Raw genomic sequence first — 26,183 nt, forward strand, 5'->3', positions numbered from 1 at the left:
GTCATGTCATGTGTATCTCCGCTCACTTTATTCTAATTCTCTAAAACCTCCCCACTCAATCTTCCATCAGCTTCACCTGCCTCACTCCCACTAACCTCCTCTTACAGTATCTGCTGCACAATCCATCATCAAACCTCCATCACCAGGGGTCCTCCGAGCACTGATTATGCAACTCACCACTCTGCCCCCTTCCTCTCCTGAATCTCCAACAGAAATCAGCACCAACAGCGAGATTATATATATTAGAAAGATTATGATGGTGATATGCTATTCATCAAGGTAAAACAGGGTGCAAATCTTCCCATCTAGAGTAGCTACAGAAAAAAATCATATTCCAACTATCAGACATCCTGTCAGATCCTGGTCAAGTTACTTAATCCCTGCCTCAGCTTCCCCACCTCTCATACAAGATCATCTACTTATCTATCTTGTAGGAAATTTGTGAGGCTACATTCATTAATATTTGTCAAAAACTTTGAAATCATTAGATGACAGGCACAAAAGAGTGGCAAAGTGTTACATTTATAGCATTATTACAGTCGTAAACCTTACCTTCTCCTTTACGTGGATTATGCAGAAAAGTACATGTGAAAGAATGTTTCTTAACCCATAAAGCTTGTGAAAAGTATAAACTTTCCAGTGTATTGCATGATACAATCCAATAGAAAAATGAGCTGGTACAGAAATAAACTTGTTTAAAAAGGTACATGCTCTTATACCAAACACAAACATTTATCCTAACTCCCCTGAGCTGAATTTCTGCTGACAGAGGTGCGGCGAGAATCCCATTTATGTGCATTCGGGTTATGTATTGAAAAGGCTACTTGTTTCCTTTCCCCAGCAGCCATGCACCAAAATTAGGGGATGAGCTGATTCATCTGCATTTCCTAAAGTGTTGAAAGTCCAGCCAAGCACAGTCACTGGCCCTAAGGGAAAGAGAAAGAAAGCAGGATGTGGAGCAAGAGTCTACCTGGAATTTATCTTATTTTGTGTGGGCTAAAGAAACTATTTTATTAAAGTAGAATTGCCTTGTAGGCACTGACCGGAAGATAAATTTTGTTGTGGGTAGTGAGTAATCTCTCCCATCTTTCAGCATTTCCACCAATCTTACTAATTAAATGAAGGGAACATCTGTAAAACAACAAAATCCTGCACAAAGTAATGTATGACTTTAACAGGATCTTGAAATCCTCAAAGGGTAAACGTTCTCTTTCAACCCTTCCCTGCAAGGCCCCAAATCCCCATCTCTGCATTTCTTCCTTGCGGGTTAGTCACTGATCTGTGCAGTGCCTGAAGCTCTGCTTCTTAGGAACTTAGTTCAAGAGTTTTACCTTTGTCTCTAGCTTTTCAGTTCTCTCTCCTGAATTCTAAAAAGTGACAATTCTGAGAACTTCTGACTGGCATTTGACAAAGCTTCAGTCCCTAGTGTTTTCTTAGTGGCACACTCACTCATCTTGACACAACCTCAGGCAAGGTGTTGGCTCTGTGCAAGGTTCACATAATGCAAGAGGAGACGTTTTAGCTGTAGCCAACCCAGAGAAAGAACCGAAACTTCAGAGGTACATAATGTGCTTTGCACTCAAGTGAACCAGTGACTGCAACTCCATAGCATTAAAAGCCTAACTGTTCCTTCCAGCAGAGGAAGAGGAGGAGGAGCCTGAAATGCCTGTCGGCCCTCGGCCACGCCCAATGTCTGAACTGCACCTCAAAGAAAAGGCCGCGCCCATGCCGGATGCCAGTGCTTTTTTCATCTTCAGCTCTACCAACAGGTACTTGAGAAGTCGCTGCACTGCAGTGTTCCAACCATGAAAGGCAGGTCAAATCTCCTGTTGGTACTGACCCCCAAGAACATGCTGCGTGGGGCTTCCTGGAGTCAGTGGCTCAGTCAGTCTAGCAGAAACCCCTGCTTGGAATCCCAGATGGAAAGTTCTGCCTTAGGCAGCTCTGTGCTAGTACTGCTGCCTACGGAGAGTTCAGGGCACCTAGAAAGCTCGTAGGAGAGGCAGATTGTGAATACTTTGTGTAAAGGGGTGTCACCCTCCAGTTACAAACCCCTTTCCCTTTGAGTGTGTGCATGCCTGCCACTTTTCTCAGTTTGCTCCACTCACAGTGCTCTGTCAGCTGCTGTGCTTATCAGGTGGGTTTTCAGTGACTCAACCCTCTGGCTGAATCACACACAGGTCATGTGCGAAACTAAAAAAAAACCAAATCTCTTCCAGGGTATACTGTCCAACCAGGCCTATCTCAAAGCACTCAATAACATTCTGCAGCTTTTCCTGGCTCAGTCCTTTAGCAGTCCAAAAGGGCCCATTGTGGGTACCCTCAGTTGGCTGTGTCTCTTCATCCCTCCTCAGGCTCAATCCTTAGTCTGGCCAACAGAGTCTTTCTCAATAGCATGGTTATCCAGTTTACGTACTCTGGGATGGAGCAGTGCCCCTGGGGCTTCCTCCCGGGAGACTCTTCATCTGTCATTTAGTCCTCTGACCCCAGCTCTCTAGCTGAGTGAGTCTCTGTTCAGCCCCCTTCCTGCCCCACAGAGAAGAGCATGCTAAAAAGGGGATGGAGGAGGGGAACTCATGGCTCCACAGAGCAGAGCTGGCCTGCTGCAGAGAGCATTTGGTACCAGCACAGTCTCTCTGGTGCCCATTCTGGGGAAATGTGCTTTACCCTTGTCCCCCTACAAAGGATGTGGTGCATTGAACCACCTTCTTGCCTTCGGGAGGGCTGTACCACACCAACCAGCACAGAACTCTGGGATAGCTTCTGCCAAAGTTAAAAAAAGAAACCTGGTCATTAGAAATAAAATACGTCAGCTAGGGGGTCCGGAGAGGTTGAAGGATCGGTACGGCATGGACAGCCTTTCATCTGTTAGCCACCAGTCCAGATCTGTCATGATCAGCAGCCACTGAAGGGTATTCCCATGTGAAGTCTGCTTGGTGGCCAGTCATGTGTAGAATAAGATAGTGATCCTAAGAGGCTCGTGAGACCACAACCCTATTGTATATAGGTCACTGTAAAGCCATCCAATGCCAATGATTGCCAGTCATTAGGGACCTGCTCCCATTGAAGTTAATGACAAAACTCTCATTGATTTCAGTAAAAGTAAGATTGGATTGAGTTGGTGAATTAGTGAGGAAAAGCTTCTTGTGTCATTAACAGTTCCCTCAAGTCCTCTCTTCTCTGCCCTGTTCCCTTTTAGTTGCAAATGTCAGTAATTGCATCCATTAGTATGCTTCCATTTATGTTAAGTAAACACCATCCTCACAACTTGGGACAGTGCAAAGACTTTGGAGTCTAATTAACAGATGGGTTTCCTGATGTACCATATTGAAGCAAAAAAACATCAGTGGAAAAACAAGGACCATGTGGCACCCAGGAGCACATGCAGTGTTTTCTTGGTGTGGGGGGGTGGGTCTTAGTTGTGTCAGACACACTTAACTAAAGACATGTGGTATGACTGTGCCAAACATGGATGTGCAAAGGGGAAAGAGCACAAGGAGGATCCCTCCTGGGTGCCAGTGCAGGGTTAGGAAGAGTGTGGTCCTTGTATTCTCCTGAATATAGCACCATGGGAGACTAGAGCCATTCATAACTCTAGGTTCTCCAAAGTTGGGAGGAGGGAGAGAGGGACTGTGGTTGTCATAGAAAGGAATGCATGCTGCATCTTTCCAAAAATGTCGGAGTAACATGTTTGCCTAATGCATAAGGCCTCCCAGAATTTCCACGGGGGCATTGTGTAGGAGCACAGTCCCAACAGGAGACTGTATCAGAAAGCCAGTCATCAGATGCGATTAATGTGTGTGGGTGTATATAGTTGGCAGTGGGGGAACAGCAGTCAGCCCTCTTGGATTCTAATTCCAGCTCTGCCACTGTCTCACTGTGATTTCTTGGGCAAGCAAATTAACCTCTGTGTAAAGAGGGCTTATAGGACTTGGGAGTGTTGTACGCAAAAAAGGGGCCAAAATAAGATGAGGTTTTACTCCTAAATCTTTGCAAAGTGCTGTTGGATATTTGAGAGGCGGGAGCTATGGAGGTGCATAGTCAATTGGGAGAGGGAATTTTTCCATTTGACTGGAATCTGTTTTATTTCTTGCCTGCTAGGTTCCTGCTAAGAATAAGAATTGTTTTATATTAGGTTGAGCTTCCGCAAAGAGACGCTGGCCCTTAGAAGTCCTATCCCCAGACCCAACTTGTGCCTGGTTTCCTGTTATTGCATGAAGCACTAGTAGTGAGTGGAGCTCTTCTGACCTCTCCAGAGAAATTCCAGTTCCATCTCGGGATCAGTAGTAAATGAAAAACATGTATAGAAAAGAAGCTAAAACAAGCTGTGAACATTCCTCCTGCCTGAGTTTCTGTCTCTTTTCTCTTTAATTGAGGCAAGTGGTATCATTTCAGGGTGAACCAAAAGGAGGTCATTTGTTTCAGAACACCACTAAATTGGAATAAGGCCCCAAACATATGTAGAGAGAATGGCTGCCGTCCTCTCTTCCCTTCATTGAGGCACCAAGGGCCCGCCCAGTCCTGCAGGATGTTAAGCATCCCCCTTGGCTCCCTGGGTGGAGCGAAGACATTCGGCACCTTGCAGGGTCAGGTACAACTGCCTGGCCTAGTTCTCGCCCCCTCTCCCCCCAAGTCAAAGGGACTTATGCAGAACACTCTTACAGGTGAAAAGGAGGAGGGGTCCCAACGTTTAGCTCTCTCTGCAGCTAGTTCTGATGGATAAGGTTGTGTCTTTCCTCTCTCTTGCAGGTTTCGTCTCCACTGCCATCGAATCGTTAATGATAATATTTTCACCAACCTGATCCTCTTTTTCATCTTGCTCAGCAGCATCTCCCTGGCAGCTGAGGACCCTGTCCGACACTACTCCTTTAGGAACCAAGTATGCCTCCCATCCTCCCTCCCTCCCTCCCAACATGCGTGATTCAACCAGATCATGAACCCAGGCCAGAACAAACTAATGGCAGTGCAGAGAGGGCTGTATCACAGACTTCTGGGGCTGCCCTGAGTAGGCCAAGGGAAATGAATGGGCTTGCAGAGAAGGCAAGCCAGGGCAGAATTTGGCCTCAGATCAATATCACAAACCTCTGCTGGGGAAAGCAGGGAAAAGCACAGTGTGGGGGATGAGGGGGGCAATGTTTTCTATTGGGATTTTGGGTAGGGCAGGTCACAATAATACTAGGATCTAGAAACGTATGTTGGATTTCAAATAACTCTGTTTTTCAAGGGCTTTTGGAACTTCAGCTCTCCTGCTGTGTGCCAGCCTTTCACTTGAAAAACTCAGGGCCTAATTCTGACCTTCCTTATACTGGTGTAAATCAGAAGTAACACTCTAGGGCACTGCAATTGCACTGCTGGAAACCCAGGACTACTGAGGTTAGAACTGGGCCATCAACATTTGTGTTCCGGCTGTTAAGCTATAATCAAACCAGAAAATCCCCCAATAAGTATTAAATGCTTCCCCTGACCAAGCTGTGGGGCTTACTCCGCCCAGAAATGCACTCTAATCAACCTTTGTAAAAGCTCTTATTAGCCCTTATGGAAGTTCACTGCTCTCCTGAGTTTGCCTCGATTATTCTGGTTTGGCACGGAAACCAGAAGAGTGAGCAGTTGGGGGTGAGACTTCTAGTCACTGCATTTCCGAGAGACATTTTGGAGCTTTTCTAGTCTAGTTCTGGAAAAGCTTGGAAGACTTTTTGACAGTAACTAAATGTTTGGTACAGCATGTTAAATCTTAATTTAATGCTGAATATCCAACTGTCCCTCCAAAACACTCACACATGCACAGCACAGAGATTGGTTTGCGTAGTACATGTTCCTGAGTTTATCTCAGTTTTTATCATAATTTTCCATTTCACCTTTAAAGAGAGCATAGAACAATATAATCTGACCTGTCACTGATTAGCCACATGTGCTTAATGTACTTAATATGAAGGTCTAAATGCAAGGCTCTGCAGCTGATATACCTAGAGCAGCATTTCCACGGACGCTCTAGTAGACAGCTCTAGCTAAAGGGGTTCCAGCTGTCACTACAGAATGAAGAGCTAGAGGTTTGCTGCAAAAGCCTGTCTTGCATATTTGAAAATCCATGCTTAATTTTTGCAGGTGCAAATGTTTAAAATGCATCATGTAAGGGAACACTGGCGAGATGTCAGAGTTGCAAAAGTGAGCTGCCTTTACAATATGAGCATAAGATTGTACCCTGCCCTGAGCAGGGTGAAAGTACAAGCAGCCTAGCTGCCTTTGTGCTTCCACCCAGGGATAGCACAGTCTGGTCCATGCACTATCCTGTGAACAAGAACGCTGCAGGGCTATTGCTGCCCTTGGCAGCTTTCGAAAGTGAGAAAAAGTTAGTGGGAAGACCCTGTCTCTCCGCGGTGGAATGCACTGTACTTGCCTTCCCAAGATGGAGCAGTGGCTATGTTCTCCCTGTGTTCCCAAGGGCTCGGGCACTGTGCCCTGAATGCACAAAGGGAATTTGGTGCCTACTTCCCACTTGGGTGACTGCTGCAATGCACAAAACTCCTGCTACACCATGGAGGTGCCGAAACTCACTCGGCACCTAAAACTTTTCTAAGCACCCAACTTTCTGCTTCTGAGGATATGCACTGTTGCGCCCCTCTGGGCATCCTGCTGCCTTTCTCCCACATAAACTTTAAAGCAGGGATGAGGAACCTAAGGCCTGGAGGCCAGATGTAGCCCCCAACTTGCCTGGATCCAACCCTTAAGGCTTGGTGCTTCCCCCAGCATTGGGGAGTCCATGCTGGTGAGTGGTGGTTTTTTGGTTTCTCACTTGTGTGAGGCTCCTGACTGATTTTTCTGTGGGTCAGTGGCCCCCCAACCGAAAAAGTGTTCCCTACCCCTGCTCTAAAGCAATGCAGAAAGGGTAAGACAGGCATTTAGCTGCGTAAGTCACAGGGGGGGGCCAATCCAATAGGCATTTCCCTCTGGTAAATTCTTACAAAACAGCCCAGAGGCAGGGGAGGACTAGGACCACCATCATATGACTCTTTGAGACAGAGAGTGCACAAGCACAAAAGTGACCTGATAACCCAGAGGTTAGAGCACTCTCGTAAGAGGGGGTAGACTCAGGATCTAGTTCCCCTGCTCCAATGATTCCTTATTTACCCAGAGTTCAACCATAGAGACCGAGAAGCCCCACATCAGAATACACCAGAGACCTCACCGAAGAGGCAGCAGAGCCCTGTAAGGGTACTTCTACACAGCATCGTAACTCAAAATAGGATACGCAATTTCAGCTACGCAAATTGCGTATCTTATTTCAATGCTATTTTGAAATAGCTTATTTAATCCATGCTAAATAAAGCACTATTCCAAAATGTCCCTTACTCATCGTAGAATGAGGTTTACTGAGACGTCAGACTAGTGAGCCCAAAATAACGGGCTTGCTGTGAAAATGCAGGATAGCTATTTTGCGGTACTCCAATATCCCGAAATAGCATTGTAGTGTAGACGTACCCTAAGATCCCTTCCCCCTCACATGGAGGCAGAGACTTAAACCAGGAGTCTCCCACATACCAAGTGAGTACCCAACCACTGGGCCAAATAATTGTGAGGGAGCTGCTCTCTTCTCCCTGTCCTTCCCCTTTCCCCCCCATACACATACTCAGCTTCTTGGTAAAAAGGCATAAAGTGCCTAATTCCAAGAGGGGGCTCACAGCTGAGAATTGCTAACAGAGATAGGTACTTCCCTGCCATTGGGATCTATGTCCCTGTGTCTGAGACAGGGACATGGCTTAGCATATGCCCCCATCGTTGGCATCTCCCACTGGCTAGCTTAGGGCTTTTGTGAATCACAGGCAAAGGGGCCTGCTTCTCCCCCATTCGTTTGGTACCTAACTCAAGCTTTGTGAATTGCAGTGATTTCCTAGGCACCTAAGGTTAAGCATTATGAGTATGTCTAGACTGCATCCCTCTGTCGGCAGAAGGATGCAGATTAGGCAGGTCGACATTGCAAATGAAGCAGGGATTTAAATATCCCACGCCTAATGTGCATCAAAATGGCCACCGCGTTTTGCTGACTCAGCACTTTGTCAGCAAAAAGCAGCAGTCTAGAGCGGGATCTGTCGAGAAAGAAAGCCTTTTTCGACAGATCCCTTAAGCATAAGGGATCTGTCGAAAAAGGCTTTCTTTCTCGACAGATCCCCCTCTAGACTGCTGCTTTTTGCTGACAAAGTGCAGAGTCAGCAAAACGCGGTGGCCATTTTGATGCACATTAGGCGTGGGATATTTAAATCCCTGCCTCATTTGCAATGTCGACCTGCGTAATCTGCATTCCTCTGCCGACAGAGGGATGCAATCTAGACATACCCCAAGAGGCTGAGTGTCACAACACCTAACTCACTTTGTGCATTCAGACCAGTGCCTCTAAGAGCTGCACCTCCATCCAACTTCAGCACCAACTTGTGCCTTCAAGGTCCAGCTGAGCCCTGTATAGAAGTATATTTGAAGGGAGAACTCATTCCAGCCCAGCAGGATTGTTTTCATTTCAATTTGTCCACCTTTTAAATAATAATAACCACACTGGTAAGACCTGCTGGCAAAATAAAGCTCCATTCAGAGGTGACCTGCAATCGTTTCCAATAGGTACAACTTTGTTAATATGTGAAACCTGTGCTAGATGCCGCATTTGAGTCAGAGTCCCCGGTACGCTCCAGTTGCCCTGCACAGCTCTGGTGAGGTAGAACATCTTCAAACCCATCTGAATCAACCACTGTCGTCAAGTTTATGCCTGCTTTGCATTGCTGGAGTGATGCATAGTAGCCAGAGGGGTACAAGGGAATCTGAGCCATTAATTATAAAATTAATCTACTGACATAATAATCAACTCTCAAAAGCCCAGCAGATTGGAGTAAGGAGGGCATTTCCAATTATAATATACCTAAATTAATGGAGGCTGTATTTGGGGTCTGAGTATCCTTGAAATGGCCCTTTTCATTTTCAAGTTACCAAGACATCTATGGTCAAACCCAGCCTGAAATAAATAGGTACCACTTGGTACAACTTCTGTGGCAGTCTCTGGTTCAATTCAGCAGTAACTCATACTGATTTAAGTCAAATTCCAAGTGTAAGTTGCTGTGTAGTATAACTTGTTCCAGTTTGACAAATGGGCTGGTCTCTGGTCTCATTTATATGGTATGGTCCACTGTAACCCCAGTGAATGCAATAGTTACTCTATATTTACATGGTATAATAATAAGCAAGAATCTAGTCAATAAGTGCAGGTTTTGCTACCATTACATCATGTCGGGATTTGACCATAAAATCTAGAGGCAGGAAAGATCTACTATGTGATGCAGTCTATCTCCCTGCCATTGAAAGATTATATGTTTACTATTGTTTTGTTCAATCTGGCTGTATATTTGCCAAGTGGTGGGGCTTTCACCACTTCCCTTCGGAGACTATTAAATCTAAAGCTTCATCAAACTTACGAGAAAGTAATGCAAAGAGAATATATTCACAATTTCAATGCTAATAGTGCAGTTAGAAGGAAAAGTTTGGGGGATAGCAGGAGATTTGATTGTGACAGGGATATTCTCCTTCATCTTAAATATATACGGTCAAATTCTGGTACCACTGAAGTCAATGGCAAATCTCCTATTAGCTTTAATGGGACTCAGGTTGATAACCAAATCCCTGCTGTTACCTGCTTTGAATGTTGCTTTACACCTCAGGACCTGCCATTCTGTCTTGTGTCCTTCTGGACATAAAGCTATGATTCTGTTTAATTTGCAAATGTATATGCTTGTTATTCACCCCAATTCATGACAAGTCCGAATAGAGAAAAAAGATCAGTAGCTGCCACTGCACTGCAATTCAGAGCCTTTTTCCCCTATTCTGTAAAGGACACAGAAAACCTGAATGGAAGTTAATAAAAAGGAATCACATGTTTTCCATGGAGAGACCAGATATCCTTGCATTCTCCCCTTGGAAATGTCTTTGGGAAACCCTTGCATTCTTTATACAATTAAATTAAATTTAAAAAATATTATTTTGCCTCTGAAGCCACATAGGAGTGTAGCTCACAGCAAAGATTTCATTAATATGCTTCCTGTATCCTATACCAAGAACTTCATTGAGTTCAACAGGATGTTCTTACCAAACCATTTCCCATCTATTTCTTCCTGCCCTCCTATGAAAAGACTTTTGTATTTTGATTTTGAATGGTGATTTCTCATTCCAGTGATCATTCACTGATCTCCCCCTCCGCCTCAATTCCCTTTTGTTTTACAGATTCTCTTTTATTTTGATATAGTTTTTACTGTCATTTTCACCATTGAAATTGCTCTGAAGGTAAAGTCCCCATCTTCTCTACCATTATTATCTTTCACTCATGAGTTTACTAGTTCTCTGCCACTATCTGTTGCTAACACACACACTTGTTTGTATTGGGTCATGCACCGTACCACTAACCCAATTGTGCTTATTTTTCAGATCCTAGGCAATGCAGACTATGTCTTCACTAGTATCTTTACATTAGAAATTATTCTTAAGGTAACCAATCTGAGCAATGCACGTCTCTCTCTTTCTCTCTCTTTGTCTGTATCACTTTAAATCCCATTGTTATCTCCACAGACAGGATTTTCTTTTGATTTTTAGCTTATTAGTTAGTAGTTGTCTAAGCTGCTCAACAGTTCTTTTGTCCAATGTTGATATTCAAATGGCATTTGTTATTTAAAGCTAGTGTTAGCGTGCAGGGATGATTCTTTCAGGAAATATCAGAGTGGGACAAATAAAGGGCAAACAGGCCAGAAGCGTGCCCCAGCAGTTGCAAATCATTTCAGGACAACAGTACATGTGTAGCAACCTGAGAACCATGAGCATGCAAGCCTCTCACATGTGGAGAGCGACACTGTGTGAACCAATGCCCTTCCCTCTCCCCCCATTTTAGCATGCTGAAATCCAAAGTGAAGCCCTGAGTCCTACGCCACTATGGCATTGGTGTTTGGAGCAGCCAGAAGTCCCTTGTGGAAGACAAACAGCAGAATTCCCTGGCAGCCCAGAACAGAAGCTCATTGTTCTGATCTGGAGGAGGAATCTAGAGTACCAGTTACTAAAATGAGGGCCCATAACTGGGATAGGTGCTAGTGGCTGCAAAGCTCTGATCCAGACAGTAAAACTGCCTGGCTGAATAACCCAGTCTGACTTTCCAGGGGAACACCCGGGCCACAAGGAAATGGAAGAGGAAAATAGTTTGGCAATGAAGAAAATAAAAATCCGTTGCCTCTCTCAACTTTTATTTTTCTCAAAACTAATCTATTAAATAACAGTAATCAAGCACTGTGCTGGCTCTCTACATGCACAGTTCACTTGGCAGCTTGTTTTTTCCTCAGTGAGCTGGTGTTGAGCACTGGTGGATGGCAGCATTCTCCTTAGAGCTGCGGAGACCTCATAATTCAGGCAGATAGTACAGTATACAAATGAGCACTAGAAGGACAGGATGCTCCCTGAATTAGGAACTGGGCTTGGCTGTTTGGCTTCAAAGTACCAAAACCACAGTGCTGTCCAGAGTGGCTCATATTTTCTGCTGTGCTGCTGCATGCTGTGTGTGTGCCCATTAAATCCAGCATCCACACGAAATAGCATGTTAAGATGGAAAGCAGCTCAGCAGCAACATTACACAGAAGTTTAGTCCAACTGTTGGCTCTCTATTCAAGGGCACCTTCAAGCCATTTGAATTAATGGTAGTAAGTGTCTAATGGCCCAGTCCTGCTCTCACTGATATGAATGGCAGGGCACAGCTACACTAGGAAATTATTTCAAAATAACTAAATTTGAAAGAATAATTCCCAAAATAACAACATCAAAATAGCGTTATTCCCCAAGGAAAGCGGGAGTACCAATTTTGAAATAATCAGCCTGTTATTTTGAAATAATGAGCGTGGCAGTGTGGACGCTCCACTTATTTCAAAATAAGGGGGTGTTATTCTGAAATAACTTTCTAGTATAAAGCAGAGCACAAAAGCGCTCATTGATTTCAGTGAGAATGGGGTTAGGTCCAAACCATTTAACTAACAACTCCATTCCCCTAGAGCCATGGTCCCCAACCCGGTGCCCATGGGCGCCATGGCGCCCGCCAGGCCCTTTACGTGCTCCCGCAGAGCAACCTGGGCTGGCCCCGCCCCCGGGCGTGCAGCAGGTGCCAGCCCCGGGCGCATGGCCGGCCCCGGCCCCGGCCCCGGCCCCGGCCCCGGCCCCGGCCCCGGCCCCGGGTGCGCCCTTGCCAGCCCTAGGGGTGCTGTGCGGAACCTGGGCAGTCCCTGCCCAGGATCGCTGCACATGCCGCTGCCGGCCTCGGGTGTGTGGCACATGCTTGGCCCCGCCCCCAGTCACGTGGCCTGTGAGTGGCCCCACTCCCGTACACGCAAAAGTGAGCGGCCCCGCCCCCAGGCGCCCAGCAGCCCCAAAAGGTTGGGGACCACTGCCCTAGAGGAATGAACCTTGTAACTATTTCTGGGATTCAGTCCTAGTATTACTGAAGTGAATGGCAAAACTCTTGTTAAATTCAGTAGAACCAGGATATCAGCCCTGGGCTTCTTCCAGCTTTTACTGTTAAGAGAGCACGGACTGAGCAGAGGATTAGAAGTTAGGACATCCTGATTTCTAATCCTGTCTTTGCTAGTGTCCCGTAGCTTGATCTCAGAGGAATAATTTAATCTCTCAGGGCCTGTTTCTCCACTATCTGGTATCTTGTTCAGTCTTTTACATGAGTACCATGTGGCTACGTCTAGACTGGCATGATTTTCCAGAAATGCTTTTAACGGAAAAGTTTTCTGTTAAAAGCATTTTTGGAAAAGAGCATCTAGATTGGCAGGACGCTTTTCCGCAAAAGCACTTTTTGCGGAAGAGCGTCCATGGCCAATCTAGACGCGCTTTTGCACAAAAAAGCCCCGATTGCCATTTTCGCGATTGGGGCTTTTTTGCGCAAAACAAATCTGAGCTGTCTACACTGGCCCTTTTGTGCAAAAGTTTTGCGCAAAAGGGACTTTTGCCCGAATGAGAGCAGCATAGTATTTCCACAAAAAGCACTGATTTCTTACAGTAGGAAGTCAGTGCTTTTGCGGAAATTCAAGCGGCCAGTGTAGACAGCTGGCAAGTTTTTCCGGAAAAGCGGCTGATTTTCCGGAAAAACTTGCCAGTCTAGACACAGCCTGTATGTATAAAGAGTCGCAAGCACAAATGACTGTACAAAGTTGAAGAGAATGGAGAAATTGGTATATGGGGCAGATAACACTTACCTACCGCACAATGATGTGATAACATTTAATTAATGAATGTCTGTACAATGCAGTGAACATATAAAGTGCTGTGTAAGCAAAGAGTATAATTCTTCATTAAAATGGTATTGCCGTTGCTTTGGTCATTGCCACAGGTGGAAAACAGATACTGGATTATACACTCTGAGTATCTTCCCTGAATATAGTGTAATCTTCCAACAGACAATAAAGAACCACTGGTCATACAATAGTGAAACTCAGCAGAGCTCCCCTTCCTGATTTCAATGGTGTCTTCTTTCCTTCAAGATTGCCATACAAAATACAAGCAGTAAAGGGCATCTTTACCACCTTTGTCATGGCAAGAACCCTCCCTTCCCCCCAGCCAAATGTATCCATAAGTATAAATTCTAAATTGAGGCCAGAGTTTATACTTCCTTCCCTTTTCAGTTCTGACTGATTGATTGGTAGGCCGTTCCTAAACTTGGAGCTGTTTGGTGAATAAAGTCATGTGCTGGATCATGCTTCAGCACTCCTTTGACTGGAATTGCCATGGGTAGCCAGGGCTGGAAACTTCCAGGAAGTACATTGTCTGAATTAACAGCAGTAGCCAGAAAGCCCATATAAGGTTGTGTATCTTTCACAATTCAAATGGACTGAGTCTGTGAGGGTATGTCTACACTACCCTCCTAGTTCGAACTAGGAGGGTAATGTAGGCATACCGCACTTGCAAATGAAGCCCGGGATTTGAATTTCCCGGGCTTCATTTGCATAAGCGGGGAGCCGCCATTTTTAAAACCCCGCTGGTTCGAACCCCGTGCAGCGCGGCTACACAGGGCACGAACTAGGTAGTTCGAACTAGGCTTCCTAGTTCGAACTACCGTTACTCCTCATTTCACAAAGAGTAACGGTAGTTCGAACTAGGAAGCCTAGTTCGAACTACCTAGTTCGTGCCCCGTGTAGCCGTGCTGCACGGGGTTAGAACCAGCGGGGTTTTAAAAATGGCAGCTCCCCGCTTATGCAAATGAAGCCCGGGAAATTCAAATCCCGGGCTTCATTTGCAAGTGCGGTATGCCTACATTACCCCGCTAGTTCGAACTAGCGGGGTAATGTAGACATACCCTGATTGTTTTTCTCCTGCTTTGAGCAGCCTGGTTAAAGCTAATCATTTTGAGAAACCACAGGGCTGGTCTCGTCTAGTTATGTTTTCCTCAGATGGGTCTTGCCCATAAAATTCAAATCTAGGTCTAACCTTTCCCAAAAAGATGCACCCTTTCTATAGGACAGGGGGAATTTTAAGGCTCCAGAACTGTATTTGTTGACAACGTAGATAGAGAGAGGTTTGAACCAAAACTCCAGACCTAAACATTTCCGGAATTCCCAAAGCTCAGAGGTTTTTAGGCCTGGACTTCTGTTCTGACCCATCCATATTTACACTGTCCATAAATACTGTTCTGAAAATTCTACTTCTTCCACAGAAAGGGAGACTTTTTTTCATAGAATCGCCTTGTTATTTAATAGAATACATCTTCCAGGGCAGGAAATCCCTCACACAAGAAGTGGAATTTTAATGCTTCAAGATTGGGAGATGCACCTGATTGCTCCTTTTAATACAGAAGACTTACACTTTGTCTACACTGGCAATTGAGTGACAAAGCTTTTAGTGTTCACAGGTGCTTAAATCCTCTCCCCACACCCTCAAAAGGCAAACACTTTGCCACAGCAAATAATAGTGTAAACAGTGCTTTATAGGCTGGAGAGCTCTCCTGCCAACAAAGCAAACTCCAGTCATAGAGGGTGGGCTTTTTTGTCAGCAAAAGTGCCAACAGTGTTTAGCCTGCCTGACTTTTAGCACCATGGCTATATCACTAAGAGCTGTGAAGTGGAGACAAAGCCTTAGTCAACTTGTCCCATGGAATCTTTCCTTGGGATTTGTGAAAAAAGGAACAGAGGAAAGAGAGGGAAAATATACGTACTTCATTTCTTGAACAAAATTACAGGGACCAAATGGGCTGAACTTGAGGGAAGCAGGTAGAGAGGACATAGAATTCCATTTCAGAATGTAGGGAATGAACCAAATCAAAAGGGAATTCTGCCTGTTATTTCAACGCAGGTCTAAATCATAAAATCCCCAAGTGATTCACTTGTTCTTGCTCAGAGGGAGGAGGTCTCCGCTGTCCACTCCAGATGGTATCACCCAGAAAACTGTCCCAAGAGACAGTCCCTTTTTTGTGATATTTTTATTCGGCCTATTCCTGGAAACCTTTATAAAATGCAGCATCTTAGTCATAAGTGCCTTGCCATTGAAGATAAAGGGGGAAAAGTTTGGTGGCAGAGTTGTTTAGCATGTATTTACTGTGCTGCTTTGCTATTCCTAAGTGAACTTTATGTTCTCTATATGCTCTAATGCCAAGGAAGAATTACTTTTGGCCCCAAATGAGTACCCTCTGCCCAGATGGGCTAGAGACTGGTTTGAAACTTTTCCTCATATATTCTCATGATAGTTAATTCACACTTTCTCCTATTTCATTTTCCTTTCTATCCTGTCCATTGGGGTTTTGAAGTAAAATGACTGCTGTAATAGAAATACTGCCCCTCCTTAAATATACACCTTGAGCACAAGCAGTTGGACTTGATCTAAGAGATGGTCCCTGAATAGTTGGCAAAGTGTGTTTGTATCTTCATATACCTCCCCGCAGATGACCGCATACGGAGCCTTCCTCCACAAGGGCTCCTTCTGCAGGAACTACTTCAACATCCTAGACTTGCTGGTGGTCAGCGTTTCTCTCATCTCCTTTGGGATCCAGTGAGTGAGCCGTTCTTGACTGAGATGATCCACTGTCTGTGGGGAGGGTGGGAAGGAAGGGGTGGCATTAGATGGATAATGTTGGCTTTTCTGTATGAAAGTTTATTTCTTTTTTATACTCTCCTGAATGACAGTTTGAAGCTTCAGAATTGTTTGGTCCAGTCTGGGGTAGCAAGTGGCTTGTACTAGCGAGGCTCGATATAAATTGGGTCATACTGTTGGTAATGATCTGGAGGGGGAAAGACTAGAGATGGCAAGTGAAAGCTAAGAGGGCAGTCCAGGGGCTAAGATAAGAAACTGGAAGTCATGAGACTCTTGAACTCTCGCAGTGTTACTTGAGGAGAGTCTTTGTACCACCCCATGATTCAATTACTCTTCCAGTAAAATGGGGTAATATAGGTCTATGCCACAGAGCTGTTCTTCTTTAATGGGTGCTTGCAAAGTACTCAGAGAGTCTAGGGAGAAAGCTATAATAAAATTATAAGCTGTTGCTGTTATTTCCCAAGCACTTCTTCCATAAACCTGACCAAGCTTAAGGGACCACTTGGTTCTGTTAGTACTTTCTGCCTCATACAGAAGCTCTGAGGATAAAACTAGAGTAATTCCTATATAATGAGAACCCAGCTAATCCCAAAGCAAATCAGGTAGGTCACTTCCTATTGTTCCTGTAAAAGCTGACAGACTACTACTCTCTTCCAGGTCCAGTGCTATCAACGTAGTGAAGATCTTACGTGTCCTAAGAGTACTCAGACCACTGAGGGCCATCAACAGAGCCAAGGGACTAAAGGTTAGAGAAACCCTGATCGCCACAAGTAGTTCTTAAGGCCAGAAACCCAGGTTACTTCAGTCAAAAAGCACCAGCCTTTTAAGCGCTCAAGTAGGCTAACAGGCCTAATGCATTTGCTTTGGGTTGGTTTGCAGATAGGCAGGCTGTGCTTCTAGCCTCCTCTCTATCAGCTGGGCCCTTTCACCTGACTAGGAAGGGTATTCATATAGAGATGAAGATCCTGCTGCTCTGTGAGCCAAACTCTGGTCTTTTCTATGCTTTTCTGCCTGCTCACAAGACTGCAGCTCACCATCCAGGGAGTCTTTTCTTCTTTTCCTGAGACACCACTTTATGGAGCTTGTAAACTGGGATGTGTAGATTTTTGCTGAAGCCTTGAACTTCTTCCATAGGGACAGCAGTTCAGGATGGTCCCTCCAGTTACTCTTGCCCCTCTCTGTCCTTTGCAGCACGTGGTCCAGTGTGTATTTGTAGCCATCAGAACCATTGGAAACATTGTGATCGTCACCACTTTGCTGCAATTCATGTTTGCCTGCATTGGAGTTCAGTTGTTCAAGGTAAAACCATTGAGTCCATCCATTCATCCGTCTCACTAAACCAACTTCTTGGGGGGAGGGTAGGAGGTGAAAGTAGTGTGGAGAAGTGCAGGGGAAGGGAAAATGGAGCTTTGCCTGGGGCAGACACCATCCTCAGTACAGTCAGATAGGAGGCCTGGGATAGCAGTAATTCCCCAGGCTCCCATTAACTAAATTCCAAAAGACAAAGAGACGAGGCATGTTGCAGAGGTGACTCATTACACCTCAGGTCCTGAGACCCAGGAGTAGCACTTTGCCAACCTTTCCCTGAAGTTTGTGGCATAACATCAGTAGCAGTGGGGCTTTTCTCACAGAATCGTGTTATGTCCACCCCCATGTCTTGTACAACTGAAGACATTCTAGATGAACACAGATCCCCTTTTGTTTCTCCTTTTATACCCCACCCTTTTGAAACCAGTTATTACTCACTTATTGCCTTCATGGAGACACTTAGTCAGTTAAGGGAAGAGAAGGTGCAGGCCCCTTGCTACACTGGCCAACCATAATGAAGGGAGACTTCACTCTTCTTCTCTCGTTCTCTCCCAGGGCAAACTGTATTTCTGCAGCGACAAATCCAAGCAAACAGAAGCAGAATGCAAGTGAGTCCCTTTCCCAGGCAGATACATTTCTCAGCTCCACTCTAACTGGATCTAATGTGGGAACTGAAAATCTCTCTTGTTTCTTTTTTCCTGCCTACCAACAACAGGGGGTATTATATTTATTACAAAGATGGAGAAGTCAGCAGTCCGACGATCCAGCCCCGCCAGTGGGAGAACAGCAAGTTCGACTTCGACAACGTCTTGACTGCCATGATGGCACTCTTCACTGTTTCAACCTTTGAGGGCTGGCCAGAGTGAGTGCTCAGCTAATCAGGGGGGACAAAAGGCTTGGTGATGGGAAGCAGTGCAGCTTCCCCATTCATTTATAAGGGAAAATCAAAATCTAACCATTAACCTTCCCTCGTTTCAATTTTCATGTAGTGTTGCTTGACAACTGCCACACCCCAGTCCAGAGGTGGGTGATGTGATTCCTGTCAGTCCCCTTAGCCTCTCAGAAGTGTTATTAGGTTTAATGAGCATTTGTAAAATTTTCTGATATCTTGAAAGGAAGGTGACACAAAAGTGCAGCAGAGGCGTCGTAGCAGCATTAGTATATCTGTAGATGAAGATCATATTGTTCCTTTTACCCTTTCAGCTCTCAACAAATACTGATGAGTAATAGAGATGTAGCCGTGTTAGTCTGGTCTAGCTGAAACAAAAGATAGGACTATGCAGCACTTTAAAGATTAACAAGATGGTTTATTAGGTGATGAGCTTTCATGGGCCAGACCCACTTCCATATTAATATTTTGATGAGGGGTCTGGCATTTCTTTCAGTACCATTCCATCAGGGTGATTCAGGCAAGAGCTATGTTGTGGCCCTACCCTGTCCATGCTAGCCAGGATCAAGAGCTGTTGATGCCAGCATGACTTCAAACAGTTAAAAGTGCCAAGATCATGCTTCCTTTCAGAACTTCTATGAACAGCACCAAACTAGGAACAAGTTCTCAGCAAAGCGGATTATTCCTTCTTTATCTGCATGATGTATAATGAAGGGGCACATCTTCTGTTTTAGCCTTTTAAAGGTTTAAACTACAGGTAGCCTTTAACCCACAGCAGAACTCAATACATAAAAAAAACAAATAGTCTAGTACAGTGTTTCTCAACCAGTGGTACGAGTACTCTTTGGGGTACTTGAGAGAAGTCTAGAGGGTACATCAACACAACTGAAATTTGGAGAAAACTGAATTTTTGTTTTAAAATTTGTTTTACATTTTATAGAGGTTAATTATTTTTGTACTTTTTACACCCAAAAATGTCATAGCTCGCACGGCTACGATTAAGTTGTTTAAACAAATGTGTTGCAATGGTAGAAAAAATTGTGTGTCTGAAAACTGCAGGTACTTTTTTTTTTAAAGGGGTACTTTATAAAGAAAGGTTGAGAAACACTGGTCTAGTAGCACCTTAAAGACTAACAAAACATGTAGATGGTATCATGAGCTTTCGTGGACACAACCCACTTCTTCAGAAAGCTCATGATACCATCTACATGTTTTGTTAGTCTTTAAGGTGCTACTAGACTATTTGTTGTTTTTTAAGTTTTTCCTATTACAGACTAACTCAGCCACTCCTCTGAAGCTAATGATCAATAGATAAAGTAAGATCTGGATCTGAACTTTCACAAAAGTTTGGGAGTCGGATAAAGAGGGTTAGTGTGTGGTTAGCCCTATATAAAATTAAATCATTTTTCAATATTGCAACTATTAGAAGTAAATATCTAAAAGTTAGACTCCCACCATGTGATTTCATAGCTCAGTGGGGTATTATGAGACAATATTATTGGAAATTTTCTAAGTGTCTTCATTGGGTTTCTCTTTACCTTTAGTCTGCTGTACAGCTCCATTGATTCTCACACGGAGGATGTGGGACCCATCTATAACCACAGGGTGGAGATCTCCATTTTCTTCATTATCTATATCATCATCATTGCTTTCTTCATGATGAACATCTTCGTTGGTTTCGTCATTGTCACGTTTCAGGAACAAGGAGAGCAGGAATACAAGAACTGTGAGCTGGACAAGAACCAGGTAACATATGGCTGCATAGTGCAATGAAAGGCACAAAATACAACCAAAAGAAATGCACAAGGGCTCAAATACAGCCAGAGTGGTACACAAATGAGGACTATGAAAAGGGTAAAGCATTCTGCTGTCCCTATTTGTTATCAATCAAGAACCAGGTAAAGGAATTTCTTCTTAAGGCCCATACACAGATGCATATTCTGCTGTAACACTGACTTCACTGAGGTAGCATGAATCTAATTGAGAGCAGAATTTGGCCCACAGGAAGTACAAATGGAGGCTCCTGTAAGTTGAATTTATTTAGATTGTGATCTAAACGAAATTCCATACCAAATAATTGTCATTGAAATATATTTTTGTACATACAAGGCAACCCACCTACCTTTATTTTTTAATCTCCCTCTTCTCTTTACTAGCGCCAATGTGTTGAGTATGCCCTGAAGGCCCGCCCCCTGCGGAGGTATATCCCTAAGAACCATTACCAGTACAAAGTGTGGTATGTGGTGAACTCCACCTATTTTGAATACCTGATGTTTGTTCTGATCCTGCTGAACACCATCTGCCTGGCCATGCAGGTAAGCACCACAGAAAGCACCACAGTTGTGTGGGTGGATAGCCCTTTAGCTGGAAGGATGTGAAGTCTAGCAGGGCATTAAGTTGCTCCCCAGCTCATAACTCCCCTGGAGTGAGAAGAAAGAGACCTGACTCTCTTGTTTGTTAAAGACATTGGACCAAATTCATTCCTGGTGAAATACCATTAAACCCATGAATCTGGCTCTTCTCCTCTTTCCAAAAGGGCACCAGTAACTTAATTCTACTTGTCCTCAATTAAAAAAAAAATAGTGAAGTCACCAGTCCAATAAAATGGCCATCCAAAGAACAGATGAATTCACAAGCCATGGGCAGAAGCCTCAGAATTTGTTGAACCCACAACTCAGTTAGAAATATCCCCTATAACACCCAGATCTGAAGTTTACATCTCAACCTCTTTCCTTATTGGAAAGAGAGGATCAATATCCGGGGTTAAAAAAGAAAAGGGGGAGATAGAAGGGAATAAATCACTAGTGCCGTCTTTAGTCTATGTCTGTTCTTGCATTGTTGAATGAAGACTAGGACATTTGACTTTACCATGAGAACCCACCAGATACTATACAATGATTGCAATGATTACAATGATTGCAATGTTTTATATCATAGGGGCAGTTTTAGGTTTTGCACCTATGCTGTTTCACAACTAAGTTATTGCTCATTTTGACTGCTCCACCTTTTGTGCAAACTTATATTTGTTCACACGGGTCAGATAATTAGGTGCTTATATTTTCAGCGGATGCATTTGAAAACTCAGCTAGTGGGTTCAAATTCCATCCTTGGATATGTGTTTCTGGCAGTGAGAGACAGGCACATGCAATTAAGGGCAGAATATGTTTCTGGGAATGCAGTGTTGTAGCAGACCTACAGCCTATTAGGACTACTTCCTTTCCTTCCTGTACACTTGCTGTATTCAAAAGCAAAGCTTTTGGAAACAGTGCCAGAGAAGGAAACTAATTAGTGCTGTAGAGGGAGGTATAGTAGTGTCATGGATTAACTAATTAAGAGACAGAAAACAAAGGCCAAGAATAAATGGTCATTCTCTGTGGCTTAGTCTTCACTTATAATTGGGTATAGAATACATACATTAATCACCTCCCTAGCATGGGTATAAAGAGCAGTGTAGGCAGTGAGGTATTGGTTAGGTGAGTAAAGACATACCAGGAGCTTAGGATATATACCCTACCCGTCTCTCAGCACCCTCAAGCAATGCCTCCCACAGTTATGTTTCTATTTTTAGCAGTGTTGGCAAGGTCTTTCCCTGATGCCTCCATCCTACGAGAGCCTTTCACTGCCAGTTGTAGCTACACACCATTGGGTGGATGCAGACTAATTTTCATAGAATCCTAGAAATGCAGGGCTGGAATGGACCTTGAAAAGTCATTACGTCCACCCACTCCTCTGAAGCAGGACCAAGTAAACCTAGACCATCCCCTTAACAGATGTTTGTCCAACCTGTTCTTAAAAATCTCCAGTAATGTAGATTCCACAACCCCACTTGGAAACCTGTTCCAGTCCTAAACGCCCCTTAGGGTGTGTCTAGACTACATGCCTCCGTCGACGGAGGCATGTAGATTAGACAGATCGGCAGAGGGAAATGAAGCCGTGATTGAAATAATCGCGGCTTCATTTAAATTTAAATGGCTGCCCCGCTCTGCCGATCAGCTGTTTGTCGGCAGATCGGGGCAGTCTGGACGCGCCGCGTCGACAAAGAAGCCTTTCTTGATCGGCACAGGTATGCATCGTGAAACCAGGTTTACCTGTGCCGATCAAGAAAGGCTTCTTTGTCGACGCGGCGCGTCCAGACTGCCCCGATCTGCTGACAAACAGCTGATCGGCAGAGCGGGGCAGCCATTTAAATTTAAATGAAGCTGCGATTATTTTAATCGCGGCTTCATTTCCCTCTGCCGATCTGTCTAATCTACATGCCTCCATCAACGGAGGCATGTAGTCTAGACACACCCTTACAGTGAGAGGGTAATCTCCCTTGCTGCAGATTAAGCTGCTTATTTCTTGTCCTGTCTTCAGTGAACATGGAGAACAATTGATCTCAGTCCTTTTTATAACAACCTTTAACAGATTTAAAGACTGTTATCAAGGCCTCCCTCAGTCTTCTTTTCTCACAACTAAACGTGCCCAGTTTTCTTCCACCTTTGCTCCTAGGTCAGGTTTTCCAAGCCTTCTGTCATTTATGTTGCCCTCCTCTGGACTCGTTCCACTTTATCCACATCTGTTCTAAAAGGTGGTGCCCAGAAGTGGCCACAGTGCTTCAGGTGAGGCCTCACCTGTGTCAAGTAGAGTGGGGATAATTACCTCCCATGTCTTACTTACAACACTCCTGTTAATACATTCCAGGATGTTATTAACCTTTTCTGATACTAAATCGTATTGTTGACTCTCAATTTATAATCCACTGTAACACCAGTATTGTTTTCAGAAATACTACTGCCTACCCAGTTAGTCTCCATTTTGTAGGTGTGCATTTGATTTTTCCTACCTAAGTGAAGAATTTTGCCCTTGTCTTTATTAAATTTCATCTTGTTGGTTTCAGATCAATTCTCCAAATGGCCACAGTCATTTTGAATTCTAATCCCATCCTCCATAGCACTTGCAACCCTTCCCAGCTTGGAGTCATCTGTAGATTTTATAAACATACTCTCCACTCCATTATCCAAGTCATTAATGAAAATATTGACAAGTAGCACAACCAGGACCGACCTGTGGAACCCCACTAGATACACCCTTCCAATCTGACTGCAAACTATTGATAGCTTCTCTTTGAGTACCACTTTTTAACCAGTTGTACACTCACCCTATAGCAATTTCATCTAGACTCGAAGAGAATATCATGTTGGACAATGACAAAAGCCTTACTACGACCAAGATATATCACATTTTCACTGTGATGTGTAGCTTCATATGCTGCCACCCAGGTAGACACGACAAATAGATCACCTCCAGGTTCCATACTAGGACCATTGTTGTGTAATATGTTTGTAATTACACATGCACAACATCTACATTGAAAGAACATTATTAAGGTTGCAAAGTCAAGCTCTGTATATTAGGAAATGGCCAAATTAAGGTTGTCTGTTTGAACTTACTTGGGTCCTCTTGTGCGTACCATTATGATACAGTCTTTACATGAGCACGAATAAGCTTTTCCATGGGCTCCTATGCTCCAAGCCCGAGTTTCCCTCCTCAGTCCCCTCATCCAGTCTCCATTCCCCGCAATCCAGATACTTTCGCCTGTCTCCCTCTCCCTCTTTCCTTGTCCCAGTCCTTTTGCCCAGCCAGCCCTCATTCATCCCCTGCAGTCAGCTGACCTCCTCCCATATCCCAGTCTTCCCAGCTACTACTCCCAGTCTTTCCGCACAACTTCCATCTTCCTCTCCTCTCAGCTTGCATCCCCCATCTCTTTGCCCATCCATTCCTAGTTTCTCTCCTCGCCTTCAGTCCCAGCTCACCAGACTTTTTATCCCAATATATGCCTTTTCCTCCCCTCTGATCTGATTCCTTGTGCATTCAAATCAATTTCCTCCTCCATGCTGTATAGGTGTAAGCAGGGAGATCACTGAGAGCACACGATAGACAGGCTCCCTGCTCTCAGCCCAGCCCGAAGGGGCTGGGAGCAGCAGTCACCTAGAGGTCATGTCTAGCGGAACTAGAGCCCTGCAGCTGGCCCATGCCAGCCAACTCTGGCTCACAGGGTTTGGGCTGAGGGGCTATGTCACTTGGCACTTGGGCTGTGGGGCTGTTTAGATTTCAAGGATCAGGCTGGAGCCTGGGCTCTGGGACCCTGCGGGATGAGAGGGACCCGGAGCCCGCGCTGCAGTCCAAACCCAGAAGTTTACACAGCTAAGAAATAGCCCTACAGTGCAAAACCATCAGCTGGCACAGACCATTTTCTTTGCTGTATAGAAGTATCCATAGTAATCAACTTCTCACACACACACACACACCCCACATAGTCCTGAGTTGGAACATGCTTAATTGCTCTGTTTGGTTGGTGCTGAACATTCTGGTCAGCACTAGGTGGCGAAGGGATGGAGCATCATAACTGAGGATGAAATCTTTGACATTCTAGCTGCTAAAAGTCAAAGTAATGGCTGACAAGCGTGTGCAAAGACTTATAAGTTGGCCAATTGGGGCAGATTTTTCCAGGGACGCCTAAAAACACATCTTTGATGAAGGCCCCTCCCAAATTGCAAGTTCCTTCCCCCAAGACCTGGACTGATACTAGAACTTTTCAAAGAAAAGGGCACCAGAATTTTCTTTAAATGGGTAGAACAGCAGATTTTTCCCTAGCCTTGGTCTCAGACAGAGCTGAACTGTTTGAAGCAAAAAAAATTTCAATTAATTCTACCTGAACCAAATACATAGCATGGAAAGTATCAGCCCAGATGGCTAAGTTTGCCCTAGTTTTATAAGCAACTGAAAACAAGGTCTGATGATGAGATAGGGATGTGAAATCCCATTTAATATAGTAACTGGTTAAACTATATTTTTAATCAATTAGCCCGGTGGGGCTGGTCAGGCTGCTCAGGCTGAGTCAAGTAGAGCCTGGTGAAATGCAACATGCCACAGGTACTACAGCTGATTGGGTGCTGGTTAACTGGTTTCCCCAGTAAGCAGGCTGATAAGGCAATGCTTATGGGTAACCAGTTACCCCTTTACATCCATATAATGGGACATAGCTGGCCACCTTACCAATACTCATCATGACCAGCTCCACCTATAATGATCTGGTAATAGGATGAATAATGAGATGGAAAAAATTGCAGTAAATACATTATGAGAGTTAGTCAAGACTAGAGAAGACAGGGAGTAACTTCATAAGATTTTGGGGTATGTCTACACTACCACCCTAGTTCAAACTAGGGTGGCTAATGTAGTCATTCAAACTTGCAAATGAAGTCCGGGATTTAAATATCCCGGGCTTTATTTGAATGTTTCCGGGCGCCGCCATTTTTAAATGCCCCGTAGTTCGAACTACCTGCCCGCGGCTACACGCGGCACGGGCTAGGTAGTTCGAATTAAAGCTCCTAATTCGAACTACCGTTATTCCTCCTGCAAAGAGGAGTAACAGTAGTTCGAATTAGGAGCTTTAATTCGAACTACCTAGCCCGTGCCGCGTGTAGCCGCGGGCAGGTAGTTCGAACTACGGGGCATTTAAAAATGGCGGCGCCCAGGAACATGCAAATAAAGCCCGGGATATTTAAATCCCGGGCTTCATTTGCAAGTTCGAATGACTACATCAGCCACCCTAGTTCAAACTAGGGTGGTAGTGTAGACATACTCTTAATAAAGATAAGTGAATGGGCAACATTATTTCAGACAGAATTGCCAAATGCAAGGTAATGCACATTGAAAAGAATCATTTGAACTACTCATATAGATTGCTAGATTCTGAATTATTAACTGCAATTACTCGGGAGCAAGACTTGGCATCACTGTGGACAGTTTAATGAAACATCAGTGAACTATTCAACAGGAGTCAAAAAAATAAACAAGATGTTAGGAAAGTCTGGGGTAGGAAATAATGTTGCAAATGCAATTATGCCATCATTGAAATCAG

The 26,183-nt window shown here is 44.4% G+C and overlaps 1 protein-coding gene across 11 annotated transcripts in view; it reads left to right on the plus strand.

Moving 5' to 3' along the window:
* CACNA1C (calcium voltage-gated channel subunit alpha1 C) overlaps nt 1-26,183 on the plus strand; it is a 630,647-nt gene that overhangs the window by 501,653 nt on the left and 102,811 nt on the right. For 10 of the 11 annotated variants that reach the window (XM_089769299.1, XM_075896596.2, XM_075896633.2 and 7 more), the window contains 10 exons: nt 1,637-1,769; nt 4,750-4,879; nt 10,453-10,512; nt 15,932-16,038; nt 16,738-16,825; nt 17,272-17,379; nt 17,944-17,996; nt 18,104-18,250; nt 19,822-20,023; nt 20,434-20,592. In XM_089769299.1, the coding sequence (XP_089625425.1) occupies nt 1,637-1,769; nt 4,750-4,879; nt 10,453-10,512; nt 15,932-16,038; nt 16,738-16,825; nt 17,272-17,379; nt 17,944-17,996; nt 18,104-18,250; nt 19,822-20,023; nt 20,434-20,592 (1,187 nt within the window). The remainder of the gene's footprint in view (nt 1-1,636; nt 1,770-4,749; nt 4,880-10,452; nt 10,513-15,931; nt 16,039-16,737; nt 16,826-17,271; nt 17,380-17,943; nt 17,997-18,103; nt 18,251-19,821; nt 20,024-20,433; nt 20,593-26,183) is intronic. The other variant, XM_075941267.2, reaches the window with a different exon arrangement.

This window comes from Pelodiscus sinensis, chromosome 1 (assembly GCF_052426305.1).
Source record: "Pelodiscus sinensis isolate ZL-2025 chromosome 1, ASM5242630v1, whole genome shotgun sequence".
Taxonomy (NCBI): domain Eukaryota; kingdom Metazoa; phylum Chordata; order Testudines; family Trionychidae; genus Pelodiscus; species Pelodiscus sinensis.